This window comes from Physcomitrium patens, chromosome 25 (genome assembly GCF_059467195.1).
Source record: "Physcomitrium patens ecotype Gransden chromosome 25, ASM5946719v1, whole genome shotgun sequence".
NCBI lineage: Eukaryota > Viridiplantae > Streptophyta > Bryopsida > Funariales > Funariaceae > Physcomitrium > Physcomitrium patens.
The window spans coordinates 3305259-3324845 of NC_143434.1; the positions used below are offsets into that span (position 1 = coordinate 3305259).

General features: G+C 38.5%; 2 protein-coding genes and 1 long non-coding RNA gene across 7 annotated transcripts; 2 read left to right on the forward strand and 1 right to left on the reverse strand.

Annotated features, from left to right (window-relative positions):
- The first annotated feature begins 616 nt into the window (after positions 1 to 616).
- On the forward strand, positions 617 to 4848 carry LOC112278424 (mRNA-decapping enzyme-like protein). The gene is made up of 8 exons (XM_024511903.3): positions 617 to 950; positions 1653 to 1693; positions 1793 to 1842; positions 2191 to 2335; positions 2791 to 2841; positions 3200 to 3323; positions 3760 to 4206; positions 4486 to 4848. Exons 1-8 carry the CDS (start codon positions 789 to 791, stop codon positions 4540 to 4542), a joined length of 1077 nt encoding a protein of 358 aa, XP_024367671.1. The 5' UTR covers positions 617 to 788; the 3' UTR covers positions 4543 to 4848.
- Positions 4849 to 5762: 914 nt separating this feature from the next.
- Positions 5763 to 8486, forward strand: LOC112278425 (uncharacterized). Of its 5 annotated transcripts, none has more exons than XR_016500901.1 (6): positions 5764 to 6100; positions 6458 to 6530; positions 6741 to 6938; positions 7120 to 7164; positions 7495 to 7766; positions 8339 to 8486. XR_016500901.1 is itself a non-coding variant. In XM_090247550.1 (5 exons), the coding sequence occupies exons 1-5, from the start codon at positions 5793 to 5795 to the stop codon at positions 7693 to 7695; spliced, it is 825 nt and encodes a 274-aa protein (XP_090103676.1). In that variant the 5' UTR covers positions 5763 to 5792; the 3' UTR covers positions 7696 to 8333. The 5 variants fall into 5 exon arrangements, 3 of the variants coding, with proteins under 3 accessions (XP_090103676.1, XP_090103677.1, XP_024367673.1); XR_016500900.1 differs by lacking the exon at positions 8339 to 8486 and adding an exon at positions 7927 to 8333; XM_090247550.1 differs by lacking the exon at positions 8339 to 8486 and having other exon boundaries at positions 5763 to 6100; positions 7495 to 8333.
- A 1349-nt stretch (positions 8487 to 9835) lies between these two features.
- LOC141045025 (uncharacterized) lies at positions 9836 to 12466 on the reverse strand. Its single transcript, XR_012216908.2, has 2 exons — positions 11083 to 12466; positions 9836 to 10762 (listed from the first exon to the last, which is right to left on the reverse strand). It is a non-coding gene; the product is annotated as an uncharacterized LOC141045025 (long non-coding RNA).
- Positions 12467 to 19587: the final 7121 nt, after the last annotated feature.

Below are 19587 nucleotides of genomic sequence, written 5' to 3' on the forward strand. Positions count from 1 at the left end.
TATGGGGTATGCATGCTTTGAGGACCACACAATGAATCCATTTACATCCTTGATTACAACAACAAATATATATATATGTATATATATATATATCAAATAAGAACAAAAAGGGAGGCCCGATCCACAAGAGCCAGATTCGACCACCTTCATTTTCCAAAATATTCCCCAAACACATTTCCCTACAATTTTGATGCCTACAGGCGACAGTTGCTAACTGCCAAATTCAACTGAAAAATACCACAAGGGTAAGTTCAAACGGGTGTAGGAAAAACCCAACCAGGCATCGCCGGGCGTCAACCGCACCAGCTATAGGCTCACCGGTCATGGACTGAACCGCGATGCGCGGGGGGGCTCGTAACCGCGGACGACGTGGTAACTGAAGAGTCAACAGCGACGGACAGCGTGAGCAGGCAAAAACGACGGAGGGATGGACGGCGGAGGTAGTCGTCGGGTAAAGCGGACGTGCGACCGGGGGGTTGTGTGGTGGCCAATATTGCCAGAGAGCAACGCATGCCAGGCAGCGCTTCTTCGTGCTCCTGGCCCCACACCCCGCACTTGCTCGCTGCTGCAACAGCCGGAGCTCGGGATGTCTTTCTCTTTTCCGAGGGAATGGTATTATGAGTCAGAGGAGAGGGCGGAGGGAGAGAGAGCGTGCGAGGGCGAGACGGCTCCCGGCGATACTTGCCGTGGTGTGAGGAGGAGATTGTGGTTCCGAGGTGCAGCAGTTTCTGGTTGTTTTATGAGGTGTTTGGTGCGGTAGGTAGGTTTCCGGGGGAGTTCAACCCTCAATGGCACAGAATGGGAAGCCGCTGCCCCCGCAGCTGGATCAGAACAGCACCAAGGAGCTGAATCTAACCGTCTTGCAGCGGACCGACCGCCATGTAGAGGATATTTTGACCACTGCCGCTCATGTCACCTTCTACCAGTTCGATACGGATGCCAACCAATGGGTATGTGTTGTGGTTTGCCAGGGGCCGAAGGTAGATGAGTGGATTTCTGGTTGTAAGTGAAAGTTTGGGATAATTTGAGGTTAGTTGCCGTGGCGTGAGTTCGTTAGCTACATTGCGAAAGTGTTGTGTGTGCCTGGAATCAGTACCGGGGTAGGTTTGCGCGAGGCAAAGGTTGCGCTTACGGTTTATGTTTTACTCTTGGTGTGATGGCTGTGAGGTTGTGGAATTTTGTGCCTTTGTGGTTGAATTAGCGGTTTCTAGAGCAGTAGCGATTTCACCTTGTGCAGTTTTAGGAGAGTCTGTTGAAGATAGGTTAACCTTTAAACTGACATAATCTGATGCAAGATAGCTTGGGGAAGCACTTTGTGTTTGTAATGGTTCTTTTTTCGTTCCCGCGTATCGCAGTTCAGTTTGTGCAGCAAGGAAAGTATTTAAGAGAGAGTTCGCGTCAGAGTGGTGTGTGTTTGGATCCTCTTACATGCTGCAGTTTGCCCTTTTTAGGGCATGGATGGACCTCCTTGCATTGTCCTGCGCTTAGATGTTGATCAGATGAATGCAGTCGTAATTCCGCCTGAAATATCACGACGTTGACATGCGATCATCGTATGCGATAATTCCCATCGGATCCTTGCCTTAAGCTTTGAACGTAACAGGTGTTAGTGGACTCACTGACAGTTTTTTGTTACTTTTTCTTGTTGTCAGAGTCGCAAGGATGTGGAGGGTTCACTCTTTGTTGTAAAAAGGTGATAATTCAGTTTCTCTACAGCAGTTTTGGTTTTTGAATATGCCGTACTCAACCGAAACCGTGATTTGTTGTTGATTTGTGGACGTCTCCGTTGCAGGCGGACACAGCCGCGGTTCCAGTTCATAGTGATGAATCGTCGCAGTACAGGTGAGTGACTATTGGACTACAGGAACATCTTTTATATTCGGAAGCGTCTTTAAGTGGTTAGATACTCATTTCATTTTTCATAGAATTTTAGCTGCCCTTGCCCGCCTCCTCTCTGTTGTTCAAGAGGTTGGTGCAGGTTTTTGGATAACGCATGTAGCAAGGGGGGTGGACACAATACTTTGATCTGTAGCCTCCATTGTGTATACGTCATTGGACAAAGGAGTAGTACATAGTAAATTTCTCATTCCTCTGCTCAATGATTGTGGAGCTCGTTTTTTATGGAAATACGCCATATTTGAACCGTAATTGTTGATAAGTATGTGTTATGGGTTTTCCAACCACGTGCAGACAATTTGGTGGAAAATCTATTGGGTGATTTTGAGTACGAGGTGCAATCCCCGTATCTTCTATACCGGAATGCCGTTCAGGAAATAAATGCCATCTGGTTTTACAACGCGCGGGAGTGTGAAGATGTTGCTAACCTTTTCCAGAGGTGATTTCTCATTGCTTTTATTGAGTTCATTTCTGACAACAGTTCGTAATCTCGTCTTCCACTCTATTGTTTGTTGATGTCATTCAGGTCCAGACGTGGTTGGCTCTTGCATTAGAACTTTAAGTCGATGACGTGGTTATCTGTGGCAGAGTAGTTTACAGATACAACCACAGAGGGTTAACTCATAGTTTAGCACCAATTTCTCCTGCGTTTTAGTAGCAGGTTATGTAAGTTTGTAGAGTGGGCATGGAAGTAACGTTTTTTCGTTGTTTTATAAATCATCTATTGACACCACAATCATTTCGGCTTCAGGTACCGATAGCAAATGGTTATGCGTTTTTAGCCAATAGTTCAAGAGCTGGATCAGTGTGTATGTAGTTGGGAAGAAACTTATCAAGGTTGATACGATTACGTTTCTGTGATTCTGATTCTTATTTTTAATTATTTTGCACCAGGATCTTGCACGCCTTTAAACCTCCTCCGAAACCACGGCTGATTCCCCCAAGGTCTGTTTACTTTGCGAATATGTTGTGCCATACTAGCTGATGTTGACTTGCATAAATTTGATTCTTTAGGTTCTGGTCGATGTTCTTGTCAATAATTTTGGGTTCTGGATTGCTTTGTCTAGCGTTCTACCATAAATAGTAGCCCATTTTTGTATTGACGGCAGGTATTTGATTGAAACCTTATTTTATCGAGAGTATCCTGTGGCTAGTTCGTATTTTCCTTGGATTTGAAATTGTGCTCAGTAATGCACGAACATGGGATTTATGTATCGGGCATGACTATGGTGCAAGATGTAATCTTGTTGTTCGGACCATTGACTGATATAGTAATAGGTTGTATAACATGTGCCACTTTCAGCTCAGATTATGTGGAACTTGAAGCAGTCCCTACAACAGTTAACTTGGAAGGTCCATTGGAGCGGGGCCCTATCGCTTCCTCAGGGATGCTCGAGATGCAGGATGAGCCACTGGAGCGTTTCTTGGTAAATTATTTGTGGCACTTCTCGTTTGTTGTCGGTAGATGATTTCTATTTGAAGGTGATAGATTTGGATTGGAGACGCAACAATTATCGACAAAGAATCGCTTCTCTTCGAATCGTTTTTGTGTCGTGTTACATGCGATCTAGTTTTGGAGTGCAAGAGTTGACTTGGTTGCTTTCCTTATCTTTTTCCGAAATTGATCAATTGTTTTTGCTTTTCTACCGGTTTTCCAAGCTTTCCGTATCGGTTTCTATTTTATGTATCTTTTATTTCTATCTTTTCTCATCTCAAGTGTTTGTTTTCTTTCTTTCTTTCAGTCGTTTCGTAAGTGTTTTTCCTTCTCGACCATGGTGTTGTGGCTTTGCTTCAGTTAGTACGTAACTATTGCAACTTTTCCTGTTCATGAAACTAACTCATGTATTTGTGAATGTGCGACAGAACATAGTGCGCATCAGTACACCTGATATTACTCCCACAACAGCATCTCGTCCTCCAATAAATCATTCAGTGCAATCTCGCACGACTATACCTGCTTCTCCGACTTTTTCCGCAGTGTCGATGTCTTCCATAATATCGCCAACTACAACGGCCCTTCCGCTCACGTCTCTTGCTCCTCTGTCTCTTGATACGCCTGATAACCCCCCTACAGGTCGCGCAACGCTCATAAAGCCATCCTTCTTTGTTCCTCCCCCACTCTCTTCTGGTCACAGCGCCCCTAGTGCCCCTCTGGTTCCTTCCACAACTTCTCTTCAGCCATCTCATGGTGCTCCGTTACTTCAACCCTTTCCTCCTCCGAATCCTCCTCTTTCGCTTGCTCCAACTATGCAACATAGTGTATCAATAACTAAGGACGGAGTTCGAGAAGCACTTAATCGCCTCGTCAAGGTGAGTATATCTGCGTATTGAATGGCCTCGCCTGTTTTGGATGAGGTATGTTGCTAAGAACTAGATGGTGCCTCATTTGCGAGTATTATGTGTATGATGCGTGATTGATAATTTTTAGCAAAATCATGATACTCAATAAGTTAGGAATTAGATTTGCAACCTACATCTAAAATGTTCGATTGCGCCTTATGCTTCGTTTTTTGAATTGTAGGTTTTTTTATTGATACTTCTGTTCTTCCTAACTTTGTATGCTAATTTGAGCCTATGGTTGTGATGCAGAATGAGCATTTCATAGATATGGTGTACCGAGAGATGATGAATGCACACAATTTTTGATGCTCGTGAAATATTGAGACTCACCAAGTTTGTGAGTCTAACCAATTATGTGTCGCTCACGCTCTTTTGGACTTAAATCTGCTAGTCTGTATGGCGCTCAGTGAGTAGCATATGGAGGTTGCAATGTAGGGAACCAGATAATGGTTCTAGAACTTATGTCGAGCCTTTTGTGTCCCTTTTTAAGCCCATATTTGCAGGGATGAGAGCATCAGACACTGTATAGCAGTTTAGAACAGTTTTGCGAATGCTTAAATGTGACATTGTGGGTGTTATCCTGATGTTTTTATCTAATTGTTGACTCAAGCAGTGGAGGAATGTATCAGAATGTATGCATGTAGCAGTACTTGATCGCATGATCTGCAATTGGATTCATGAACCTTCATGTCGATACCCCTTTTAGGAAATTAACAGAATCACCAGAAAAGTAGACGAGCCTAGTGTTGAACAGGTGTATCCTCTGACTGGTGTGTTATTGACCGTTACAACTGACTTAAAGTCTCACCCAAGCCGTGTGTACTCTGAAAAAGCTGACTCTCAGAAATCAAGTTCTAGGGGCTTGTGCCACTGCATGATCAAGTTTGGGTGACTTTTATTCTGATAAGTTGGCATCCAGGCGTTCCAGTCAATACCAGTCCCTAGTGCCAGCCTACGCCAATTGATTGGCGGTGATGACTTCAAATCCTAGTGAGAACCCATTGTGTGAGAGCATGAGATGTTTACATTGGATTATTGCACGGGAATTCAGGGCCATTAGTTTGAAAGCCTTGCTAACGATATGTGTGCTATCACTTACTTTGAGTTGCAACCTACGATCAGGTTTGTGGGTGGTATTCTATCGATTTGTGTACATGAACAAGTTTTCACAATTCAATTGTAACCCATTCTATCTAGAATTTGTTAAAAAGAAATTAAACCAACTGGCTCAAAAATTACGTAGAACCCTAAACCCTAAACGAGATCCAAAAGAAATATTTGACGAGACAGTACCTTCGCCTCGCTTATAAGGTTGGTTTCGAAAGGAAATCTTTCATGGCTGAATTTGTAAATTACTATTTGTTTAAGTCAAAGCTGCTGACAACTGTTTTATTTTTGTATTTTAACAATCGCACAAACCGAGTCTTCTAGAATGTCGTGAGGTTAAAGGAACGAGATTGTAGTGGTGGAAAAAGTTAACAACAGACGCCAGATTCGTGGGGAATTGGAAGCAGATACACTGAGCCTCCAAGAGTTTATCGATTTGCCAAGGTGATATGATAGTGCAAGGGGATGCAGTCCTTATTCGCAACTTACGCTACTCATGTGAAACCTCTATTCATTTTTGTGATCCGGTTTTATTGCTTGGAACATCAGACTCTCCGAAGAGTAATCCACTTCGAGTAACTGCTTTGCCAACTTCAGGTGTTGTTCGTCAGATAGTGGCGATGGCAGAGCCTGGTGGTGGCATTATTCCGCAGGTGGTGAGCGAATATAAAATTGATCCAGTCGTCGCAGAGAATATTCGCGCCGTTTACCCTGTATATATACGTAAAGGAGGGAACAAAACCCAGATTCCACAGAGGTGAGCGAGCAGCACATGTTACGTGTTTTCTTGGACCCTCATTAATCTTCTAATTTGTATTTTCCTTGAGATCATCGACGGAATTGTGCATTTGAAGAGTATATAGACGCACTTTTCTAATATTACTCTGAGACTAAATAGCTAGTGTTTCAACCGTAGTACCAGCAGTCATGTCGGAGTTTCACTACACTCTGTGATCAAACCGTAACAGTTTCACTGCACCGTGAAGCTGTTCGAAACACATTTCGTGATCTAGCCTGGTCTAGCTTCCGATTAGCAAAATTGCTCAGCAAGAATGGTGGGTGATGAGATCCGCCTGCAGCTACTTAACACCTTCACTATGATCTTGTTTGACAGCTCCGTTGCAACAATCATGCGAGGTGTAGGATTTAACCCTTCAGAGGCGCAAATTGAAGACATAATCACTGCTGTAAATATTTCATTCCACGCTGCTGCGATTCGTAAACTGGACCTTTGAGCACAATTAATCATAATTGGTTGACATGACATGAGTCTCCAGTGAATGTTCGTGTAAGGAGGTTGATGATTTCTTGAGAGTTTTGTGTCATGAGTGATTGGGTACATTTGTATTTGTAGATAATGTGTACCTACTCATCAACGTGTAAAATTTCTGCTGCAGTGTAAAATGAAAGAGGAATCCCAAACTCAGAGAGGTTACTTCGAGTGTGACAATTTTGAACAACAGGTCGCTGGAATGATGTTCAACAACCCGGGTTGCTTGAACCGGTTACCTAAGGAAAAAGTTTTGAAGGCCCTAAATGTATGTTCAATCCAGAAAACAAGTTGGCAGCTCGACGCGTTGTGCCATCACTTGATAGTTGAGACTCATCAATTCTGTAGATTTTGGTTCACAGCCCTACCAATCATAAAAATTGATCCCTAACTTCTGAAACGGACACACCTTCTACCAGCTACGCACTTCGCTAGGACTGTTGTCCATTTCCAAATTGAGCTGCCTCAATTAACATTTGTCTACCAACACTTACAAATCTATGCAGACAATTTGGCTAGGAAGGGAAACTTTGGAACCAGAAGAGCTTAAGGTGAAGTTAATTACATCACTTTGAATAACCTAGCACATGACATTCTTTGCATCAACAATTTCAACTATGTTCCGACAGATCCAACTGAACGGTGCTACATGCACTGGCTGTTTAAAAACTCCGCTCATTTCGGCGATCTGAAGCCTCCAGAGAAACTCCTACGCAGAAACTGTTTTGCAAATCCCAGAAACTAGTGAGAAGAAGAACGGGGAGAGTCTTCAGTTTGCGAAATTAAACCATGCAGGATATGATCGATTCTTCTTCTTCTTCTTCTTCTTCTTTTCATTTGATACTACTAGTATTGCTACAACTACTCCTGGAATGTGACAGAGCATGTTCAGGGAACGAGGTGATAAGTTCACTGTGGACGAGGCGAGCAGCATGGTGAGAGCGGCGCAAGACTCGGACACCAAATTAATATACCTGGACGACTGGGCTGAGCTGCTGTCCAGCGACGGCATTATCGCCATCCCGCCCTCGCCCAATCCTCTCCCGCCCATCAAGATCGGCGAAGACGAAGAGTTTCCGTGACTCACTCCCGCCCCGATTCACGTGGGGATCGCGATTCGAATGAATGCACTGTGACTGACACGTCGCGTTCTGTATGATTCCTTATCTGCCCGCTCAATTTTGATGGATGTTACTCTAATTCATCCACGATCGAGATTTAAAGTATTAAATATAGATGAATGTATGAGTGCATAGAAGCATATATAGATGAGTTTTTGGACGAATTGGTGGATGGGCTTTGTGGGTGCATAGGTTTACAGATGGATGCATGTATGAGATTGCAAATGAATGAACCGTTGGTGGATGGCTGGATGAATAAAATGGGAGTATGGACATGTATGTGTGGATAGATGGGTGACGTAATGTGTGGGATGGTAGTGAGGATGAGTAGTGATTTTGAGGCGCACCATGTTGTGAATGTGAAGTCTTCGTAGCCAGACGATGTGTTTTTGAGAGTGCATGAATTCTGCCAGCTTCATCAATGAATCCGCAGCCTATATTTTTGATTTTAGAGTAATGTGCGGATGGATGGATGGACTAGTGAACTTTAGTCAATTGAAAATGTCGCAATTTAGGTGTTTTAGCATAATGTGAAAAAGTTCAAAAAATATATATAGTTTGTAGATATAAATAACCAAAATAAATTAAACTGCCTTATTTGCAGGTAATAGTATAAACACATAGGTCACCATTGATGGCAGTGATCATAGACATAAAGAAACGTGATTCTTCAAAAACATGATTCTTCAATACTTCATAATTATTGTAACACAAAAAATTTTAAAAAATACTTTGATATCATGTACACAACAATAGACTGGCGGTAGAATATTCACTTTTCTTGAATGATATGATTTTACTTAATTTTTTGGAATTCCTCATGCACAAAATGTAAGCAAAGATATGAAAACACAAAATTTTACAAAAACAGAAACAAAACAAAACAAAACATAAACGTATGTATAAAATATGTAAAAAGTTTCGATTACCATATGTTAAAAGTTAATATGTAAAATGTTGATCCAACTGAACGGTGCTATACACACTGGCTGTTAAAAACCCTGCTCATTTCAGCGATCTGAAGCCTCCAGAGAAATTCCTCCGCAGAAACTGTTTTGTACTCGATGAACAGTCGTTGCATGTGTGGATGAATAAGTGGGAGTATGGATATATATGCGTGAATGGATGAATGACGTAATGTTAGGATGGTAGTGAGGATTAGTGAAGAGCACGGAGTATTGAAGAGTATATGATTTGTCAACCACTATACATGAGCAACAGGTGGCACTCTTCTATTGGTCGAGTTCAGGTGGAATCCCCCCTTGTAGGAGCGACGGCCGGTGGGTTCCGTGAAAATCGGAGCCGCACCACCGCAGATCCGCATTTTACGAAAGCCCTCTAATCGAGTGTGGCAAGGTATTTTGTGTACGTAATAGCCAGTAACGCATTGTTCACCTCTTGTGGAGCACAGTGCACTACATTTTGTGTGATTTAGAGCAGTATGGCGCATAGAATAGTAGTTGGCCGGACCAGATCGCAGAACAGCAGTACCAACACTATTGGCCGCAACTCTGTAGCAGAGTCAATTGATTATGACGCAAAACATACGAGTAGTGGAGAGGGATCCAGGGCTTCAAGATACTATCTGAGGACACGCGAAGGAAGCTCAATAGTGGAGCGACACAACAAGGCATATGAAATGGTGACGAAAGCAATAAACGGTACAAACCACCAACTGCACACCACTGAGCAATGGAAGGAGCATCAAGCTTAAAAGAGATATCTACCCCAATTGGACAGTCAAAAAAGAACGACCAAACACCACATGTAATCTCTACCACACTCAGTGGCTTGTTGACAGGTACACCACAAAAACAACAGTACCCACAGGAGGACAACCAAGAAGAGATTCAAAGGGAGACCACCCCAGACACCACACAAGTGAACCAATACTTCCACACCCCGGGCATAGAGGAAACAAGAGGAATAGAACTTAGTGCAAACTCATTTCCATTGGGGGGGCGGGGGGGGGGGGACACAGACAGGGTATTCTTTATTCACTTACGGAAACAGGTACAGAACCCCAGGGCAAAAGCGGAACAAGTCATACATCAACATGGGAACCTGAGATTGGGCCATAAAACCAACGAAAAAGAGGCAGTAGCAGAAATGGTGTGTAGAGTGTTCATAGACCTTCTCGAATTCGTGGAAGAATTTTACACAATACAGCCCCGTTACCAAACATCAGGTAACACCTATGTTATTATCAAACCCATCAATTGAAGGACAACCAAAAACTAGGGAAATAGATAGTGCGGAACCGGAAAAGGTAGAGAGAACCACCACTGCACCCCATCCGACAATCAATGCTACTATCGACCCTGAAATCCGTCAGAAGCACAAAGACAAAATGCAACAATTTCAAAAATATATGGTCCTAGGAGTACTGAGAGAACGCAGCCCGGGCATCCGTAGACTTACAATATGGGCTAAAACTAAACTGCATCACTCCTTCAAGTGTCTCATTATCCGAGATAACAACTACATAGAGCTACAATTCACATAGGAGGAAGGCATAAGACAAACCCTTAGTACCTATTCCTACAGAGTAGATAATAGGGAACTATGCTGCTACCCATGGTCCCCATATTACAAAAAAGACGAACTAGCATCACATAAGCAACTTAAGACAGCGCTTTGAGCACAAGTGAATAGTCTCCCCCACTCTCTCCGAACCAAAATATTCTTCACTCGATATTGCACCAAACATTTAAGATACTTCTGATCGACGATAGAGAAACATATAGAGCGAAACTATCCGGACCAAGAGTAAGGATCTTGACTGACAACACAGAGGACCTCCCTAGGTCAATCTGGATCATGAGAATGGACACGGATACAGAAAATGAGTATATGATTGAATACAAAGGATTTAATGAACAGTGCAACCGGTACCACTCCTATGAACACAATGTAGGCAAATGCACTTTAGTCAGACAACTAGCGAGCGAAAGGATTGCAGAACGGAAAAAGCAAAGGCAAAGAAAATCTATTCGCCACACAAACTCGTCAACAGATCCCAAGGAACCTACAAAACAACAGAAGCATAACAGAGTCAGTTCTAAGAAACAAAACTTCATCTGGCAGCCTAAAGCTAAACTAGAAGCCAGAGAAGAAAGCAATCCAGTAGCAGCCGGGCACATTGGTTACTCAACGACCCAAATACACTAATTTCTGGGAAGCCCTAGGCTAGAATTCCCCGACTGAAACAGAGTGCTCAGCTGCTATCGTCTCCATATTCCTAAGGACAAGGACCGATAAACTATATGAGACTCCAATCATCCACCAAGCTACAAAAAGAGGCCACCCACCCATCTCGTTCTACCTCACACAACAACAAAATCTTACAAGATGGACGACAGAACAAGCACGCCTCCATCTGACAAATAAAATAATGCGCCACCTACGGTAGAAAACCATACTAAAAATTCAACACATCAATTCCATTCGAAGCTGGACAGACGCAACATGGAAGTACAAGTGGACAAGCCCTTCAGACAATACAACATTAGGTATCATCACCCCGCTTATCACATATGATGAAAATGTATGCACACTTAAGGCAGCCCATTGCTACAAGTGGCAACTTTTCCGGACACAGATCCAACATCTTATCTCCCAAGACACCCATATAGAAGCACAACAATAGGAAATAGGAAAACAAGGACTGCATTTCTTTTTTGGATGTAATCCACCAAAGGTACCGACATCGGAACCCATAACACAGATCAGACTAGAATCCAACATACAATAAGAGAGAGGGTTCCCCAGAAGGGAAGCGGAGGGGGAGTCATGTACTCCATCAATAGGATACTAGGGCAATGAATGAACCCATTTGCATTGCAACTCTGAATGTCCAAAGCCTGGGATGAGACTTCGCAGGTATCAAAAAAAGAAGAAAAATTAGAGAGTTCTTTTTGAAATCAAAACCAAGGCCAGACATCCTCTTACTCCAAGAGCACAAGCTCTCGCTTGAGGAATGCAAATCCAAGACACATCAAATCGACTTAATGAATAACACAACATTATGGAGTGAGGCATCTTACTCAGCCAACCAAGCCTCATACCAAGGAAGCATTGGCATGCTACTATCTAATAGAATCACCCTCATTGGCATGTGAATATGGCATAATAACTCCTGGAAGAGCACAATACGCTACATTCAAGTGGACCCAAGATCTCAAAATATGAGTGATCAACATATACGAATATAACAAAACAGGATCCCGAGCTAGTCTATGGAACCAAATGCGGAGATTTCAGCTACCCCCAGCACATTGCATTCTAGCAAAAGACTTCAATGCCATTGAATACCTTGAGGACAAACAAGGTGGAACCCCAACCACAGGAAGAGGACAACAAGAAATAATGGCCTGGACCAACCTACTCCTACACCAAGTGGTTACAGATTGCTTCTCCTTGAATAACTTTTGAAAGATAAATAAGACGTATTCATGAGACAATGGCAAAATTCCTCCCTGGAACATTTGTACTTGGATTGATAGGATTTACCTACCACCAAAACTGAACAAGCTAGGAGGAATTATTAGAATATGGAGCTCCATGCCCCACATATCAGATCACACCCCGGTATTCACGAAAATCGTACCCAACCTTCCATGGATCCCAAAAACCAGCCGATTCAATACTCTGCTCCTAAAGGAGAAGGAAAGCACACAACTGCTTCTTACAACATAGAAACAAGCCATTGCCTCAGCAAACTGGAACACTAAAATCATCCACGCGGTCAAAGCAGTTAAATTACTCAGTAACAAGGAAACAAAACGAATAAAACAAGAATGGGACGAAGAATTCACAGTCCTATTCACTGAAGTATTTAATGCTGAAATGGCACTCCAGCACCATTGGGAGGACCTCTAAGCAAGGAAGAAATTGGATGAGGCACAGATCGCACTTTAGAGAAGCCGACAAAACAATATGGAATACAAATATGACTTTATCCTCTTAGATTGGACCAGCATAGGAGATTATTGTAATAGAGAATTCTTCAAATATTACAATGGTCAACCCACTCCAACTTGACTTAGAAAATTTGATGATGAAGGTAGAGACATCTCCGACCCTTTGGACATGAGAGCCTATGTAGATAACTTTTACACGACCTTATACACCAAGGACGAAGAAGTGGAGGCAAATGAAACAGGCCAAACTGAATGCTTCACCAGCATTTCCAAAGTAGTAAAATACTAAACTCACCCAATCCATAACCACAAAAGAGGTTCAAAAGGCCATGTAGGCAGTTCCAAAAGGCAGAACAATAAGACTAGATGGAGCTCCAAGTGAATTCTACCGCAATAGAGTACATGGTGCTAAACTTTAGAGAACTATACTTTACTATAGTAGACTTTAGACAACTATATACAAAAGTCTTTGCAACAAAACAAAATCCCTCTATCCAAAGCTAAACATAAGTAAGATAGTTTTGCTTCCAAAATAGGGGGACCTAATTTGGATCACCAATTTAAGACCTATCTTAATATTGAATTGTATTCATAAAAAATTTGCTAAGCTATCGGCCATCCAAATAAAGAAATACTTATTGCTATGGATTTTTTCGAAGCAAACAACCTTCATACCTAGCCAAATTATTTTTGATCATGTCTTTATGGCCATTGAAGCCATGTCCTAGGCAAAAATCAGTCAACAAGAACTCATACATCTCTTATTAGACTTCAAGAAAGCTTATGATCAAGTATCATGGATATTTTTACAACAACTGATTTTGCATATGGGATTTTGTCAAACTTAAGTCCAACTAAGTATGACACTCTACATCCATGCCAATACCATAGTTTGCTTCAACAGCATACCATGATTGAATTTCTTACTCAAATGGTCAATCAAAAAAAGGTGCCTCATGGCACCTTATTTCAATCTTTTAGTTAGTGATGCCCTCAAATATATATTGGATGATAGCCGCAATGGAATCACAGGCCTCATTTTTCTAGATGAAACAATGACTACAAATCTAATATTTGCTAATAATTCAATACTTTATCTTGTAGGATCTAAACAAAATCTCGACAATATAATGAAAGATATCAACTTATTCTATTAAATTTTGGAAGCAAAAGTCAATTGGAACAAAATGGTGGAAATATGGACTAACTCCACAGACAGAAACTAGATATGATAGAAAGATCTAGGCCTTAATAGTTACCAATTGGGACTATTACTACCTACCTAGGTTTTTCATTAGGATCTCAGATAGCTCTTGAAGAAATTAGTAAGAAGATCCTAATTTCAATGACAAAAGCATTAAACTTATGGAAAACAAAAAGACTCTCTTTACTAGGATAAATTCTAATTATAAATCAAGTCATACTTACCTCAATATAGTACATCAACTCATGTGCTAGTATAGTAGGATCTATATTCAAACAAACAAAGGCTCTAGCAAGGAACTATATATAGGGCATAAAAGACGGAGCAAATATAAGAGCCAAAATTTCCTAGACTATTGTCATTCAACCTACAATACAAGGAGGCTTAAAGATCCTTAATTTGATATTTTAAATAGTAGCCTCCTTATCCAACTTAATAGTACGTGCACTAAAATTGAGCTATGAGCCATAGAAAACTTTTGCATGTCATAATATTATACAAATTAAACCTATTAGTATAAGACAATGACATTGAAATCTCCACTAAATTATAACAACTTATTGGCCACCACAAATAACTTCACTACTACAACAAGCCTCATTCTATGTATGGACACAAATATAAAATAGATTAAAAAAAAAAAAAAAAAAAACCAAGATACTACAAAAAATTCATGCGATAGTCATTATTTGAGAATCATCAAATTCAGGACAAAATAAGAATATTAGGAACATATTGAGAGACACAATTATGCTTATGAAAGAAAAACAATATCTTCATAGTAAAAGACTTGTGGTAATTCTTACATTAAGATTGGATGCTACTAAAATTCCTCAAAATTAGAATTTAATCTTATACTTCATCAATACAATGTGAAGAGGTTGTCATGGCCATTCTTTGAAACCTTGAAGGTTGCTTTTTACTTAAACTTGGTGATTGAATAACCTTCAAAATAAAAAGATCAATCTTGATAATATATCATATCATAGAAAAATATAAAGGTAAATAGAAAGTACATATATATAACATTCTTTCAATTAGAGAACTCAAAAAGAAACAAAGTGAACTTAATATAATTCTTTCCAACAACTTAGAACAAGTAAGTGTCATAATCTTATCCACTAAAAGGGACAAAGTACAAAAATTTAATTCAAATTAATCTCCAACAAATGATTGCAAAATATGGCTCTTTAGTTCTATATTTGTAATAGGGTATTTGTATTGTTGACACATAGAGATAGATAATTTTTGGAAAGTTTCTAAAATTGAGGCTAAGTTGGTGGCCTATGAAGGATCTACCATAGAACATTCTAGAAGGGCTTATGCTGGTTATCTTGATAGGCCTTACTTCTAAAATCTTGTAAAAAGAACAAATATTTTGATAGAACTTATTATTAAGAATATTCTAGAAAGTTCCAAGATGGTTGAATAAAGTATAAATAAGACTTGCCAAGGCCATTTGAGTATTTGGTTAGGTATGGCTTTGGTCATTTTTTCTCAATTAAGTTTGATTTGCATTTTTTTCTATTCTATTCTATTCTCTTTTTCTTTGTTTTTCTTTTGATTGTTCTATTTTATTTAGTTCTATTCAATTTTGTTCTTGCTTGCTATGTACTAGGTTGTAATAGAATTTATGTTCTTCTAGATTCAAAAGGTTTTAAATCTTATAGAGAATTTAGTCCCATTTCATTGATATCAAAGTAAATGTTACTATGCTTTATAACAGTGTGTTGATAGCCATTGTCTAATTAGAAGTCAGTTGTTGTGGCCACATTGGATATTATTTTGGAGCTACAGTGAGCTACTTTTAAGAAGTCAATTGAAAAGTGAGAAGGCGTTATGATAGAAAAGTCTTGTAAAAAAATTACAACATGGAAGATATGGCAAAGTCATCCAAGATGGAGGCTCAGATATAATACCTCCTAAATCAGATAGCTATTCTATAAGAATAAGTAGAAGGCTTTAAGGCAAAAGAATTGATATCTATTAGGTTGAAATTGACCAAGTCCAATATATATTTTAAGTCTTTAAGGCAAGAAGATGTATGCCAATAGCTCTTCAATATACAACAATACCTCCAACTATTGAGGCCAAATACCACCAAAAGAATTATATATGCAGCCAATTATTTGAGAGATGCGGCAACCATTTGGTAGCAACATAGAGCTCAAAATTATAGAACTTAAGGTGGATTTTTTCTCTAAGAGAAGTTTGAGATTAAGCTTAGGAGTCAATTTCAATCCATCAATGTAGAAAAGTTAGTACGTGATTAGTTGGCTAACCTTATACAATCAATGTCAAAGCAAAATTATATCTCTCAATTTAAGTTTTTATATCTTCAAATTAATAATGCTTTAAAGGCAGAGATGATAGATTAATTTGTATGAAGGTTGAAACTTGTAGTTGAGTAAGAGGTGGAATTAAAGAATTCACAAACATTTGAAAAGACAATTAGGATTGTATAGAAGATCAATGGTATAAATTTCAGAAACTATGGAGCACAACCTATATTGTAAAGTCATATGTTGCTATCCAATACTATGGCACAATAACCAACACTCATAGAAATTGATACCTTGCAAAGACTACTAACACTATAGAGAGGACAAATATTGGCTTAAAAGAGATTGTATTTCTATTATCAAGAGTTAGGCCATCAAATTAGAGATTATTTAAAATGTCAAAATTTAAACATCAATAAACCAAGGTGGATTCACAATCTTGAGGCTCACTAAGTTCGTAAAGAAGTCAAACAAGAAAACATGACTCTTCAGAAAAGGCATCAAAGGCTACTATTAGGGATAGCTATTGTCTCTCAAAGACAAATAACATGGCCTTAGACAACTATCAGAAGAATTGACTAGTATATTTAACGATTCAATTAAGAAGATAGCTATGTTGAGTGCTTGTAGATTGCAGTTCTATAAAAAATTATATCTAAATTGGGATTGTCAATCAACTTGGGATTAAAGCCAAGATGATCAAAAGAAAGAATATATATCTAGTAGATGAATGAGAGAACATATTAAGTGAGACATATAAAAAAGAAACCTTAAAGTTGAGTGATACTTATGCCTTGAGGGAGAATTTCAATATAACAAAGTTCAGATATGATATTATCTTTGATATACCATGGCTAGAGGTAAAAAATAAACAAGTTGATTAATTACTAAGGACGACTCCTTTAAAGATGGTGGACACAAGATGACTCTTTCTACCTTCGTATTGAATGAGGTAGCAAAATAATTTACAGCTAAAAGATTATTTTTAAGAACAATCTTTATCAAGAAGCAAATACAACATAATCATCAAAATATGTGGTGGTTCCAAATCTTACCTTAGTAGTAGAAATGACAGTTGAAAGAGCAAAATGATCAGAGCAATTCATACATGAATATTAGAATGTCTTTTCAATCAACTTATCTATTGGTATGCCACATGATTGAGGTATCTTGTTTTAAATAAAACTATTTCTCATAGCCAAACTATTAAATTGACTAATTTATCACCTAACACCAAATGAAGTTAAAGAATTGGAAAAGATATTGGATAAACTTTTAGAAAAGGACATTATTTGAAAAAACACCTTGCCATAGGAAGCACCTATATTCTTTGCATCCAAAAACGATAGTAGACTTTGGCTTTGCATTAACTATTGATGCTTCAATAAGTAAATTATAAAGAATACATATCCACTTCCATGTGTGAATAATCTTTTTAATCAACTTTGAGGTACAATCATCTTTAGCAAATTAGACCTTTGAAATGGCTATTAGTAGATACCTATTATGAAGGAGGATATAAAAAAGATAACATTTTGTATACACTATGGATATTTTGAATTGCTTGTTTTATCTTTTAGTCTCACCAATATTCCAGCTTCCTTCACAGATTACATGAATAAATTATTTTGTGATCTTTTGAACAATTATGTAGTTGTTTTCATCAAAGATATCTTAGTTTACAGTAAAATCTTTGCAAAGCAAGAGCAACATCTATAAGAAGTGTTGTGCCAACTACAAGATAATTGATTCTATTATAAGCAATTAAAGTATGAACTTTGGAAGTTACACATCACCTTTTGACGTATGTAATTTTTGAAGGCATGCACATAGAGTAGGATAAAATAAAAGTAATAGAATATTGACCAACTGTGAAAGATACTTTTGAAGTCCGCTCATTCTTAGGCCTTGCTAGATATTATTACCATTTTATTTGATAATTTACACACATTATTGTCTAACTAATAAGCTTATTGGAAAAAGGTGCCTCATTTGAATGAAAACTAAAGCAAAAAAATACCTTTAACAAGTTAAAAGAGGCACTCATTATTGCTCAAATGTCGCAATCAAATGAATCCAAATTTTCTTCTACACTTAACATTGATGCTTATGACTTTGCTATTGGTATAATCCTTCAACAAAACTTTAATAGGAGCCTTTAACTTATACCATATGAATCATGCAAGCTTGAAAGGGCAGAGTACAATTACTTTGGACGTGATCAAGAGCAGCTAGCAATTATACATACTGTAGAGATGTGGTAACATTATTTATTAGAGAAGCTAGTGATTATTTGAACTGACCATCATCCCTTGCTACACCATTTTTATTTGAAAAATATGAAATTATAACGTCATCATTAAGAAGAACAATTGAAGCTCTTTGACATTTAGCTTAAGTACAAGTGAAGACAACAATATATTGCATTAGATATCTTGTTACGAAGATCAAACTTGAAGCTTGAACTAGAGAATAATATAGAAATTTCTACCATTATTAGTATCATTTCAAACCTAATTAGAGGAGCAAAATGGAACAAAGCTATGCATTGAGATGCTTATTTAAAGATGGCTATAATTCAACTAAAGGTGGATAATGTATAATATCAAGATTTTTGTTTTACTGATAGCTTGTTCTATTTCAAAAAAAAAAAAAATTATGTACTTGATGATACTATACTTTGAATATACATACTTTAAGAAAGGCACAATATTCCAATATTTGGACATCTAGGGCATGAAAAGACCCTAGAATAGATCTCAAGGATATGAATTTGGATAGGTTTGGAACATGATGTTTAAGCTTTTGTGTACTTCTAAAAATCATTTTGGCATAATAAAGCATGCAATGCAACATCTCTTGAGCTATTGTAGTCAATTTTATTATATATGGCACAATAGAAGTATGTGATTATAGATCCCATTACGTCTTTATCATAGATGTCTCACAATCATACCACAATTACTATTTTTGTGGATAAATTCTTAAAACAACTTCATTTGGCTACGATATGCTCTAATATTGATATTTTAGTACTTGCACGAGTCTTCTTTGATATTATCTTTTATCATTATAAATAACTTGGTTTCATCATTTTAAATCAACATCTGCTTTTTACAGAGAATTTTTGGCAAACTCTATTCAAGCTATTGGGTATACAGCTTGTCATGCCTACTTCATTCTATCCTCGAGTAAATGGACAAACAGAGCGTGCAAATTGGAACTTTGAAGGTATGCTACAAACATTTGTGGTGGTTCACCATAATAACTGAAATGAATATTTGACACCTTTAGAATTTACTTATAATGATAATATTTAAATAAGTATCAATCATTGACTATTCTTTCTTAATACTGGTCAACATCAGATTATGCTAACAATTCTTTATCATATCATTGACACCAACAACCTAACAACAAAGGAATTTGTACAATAGCTTATAAT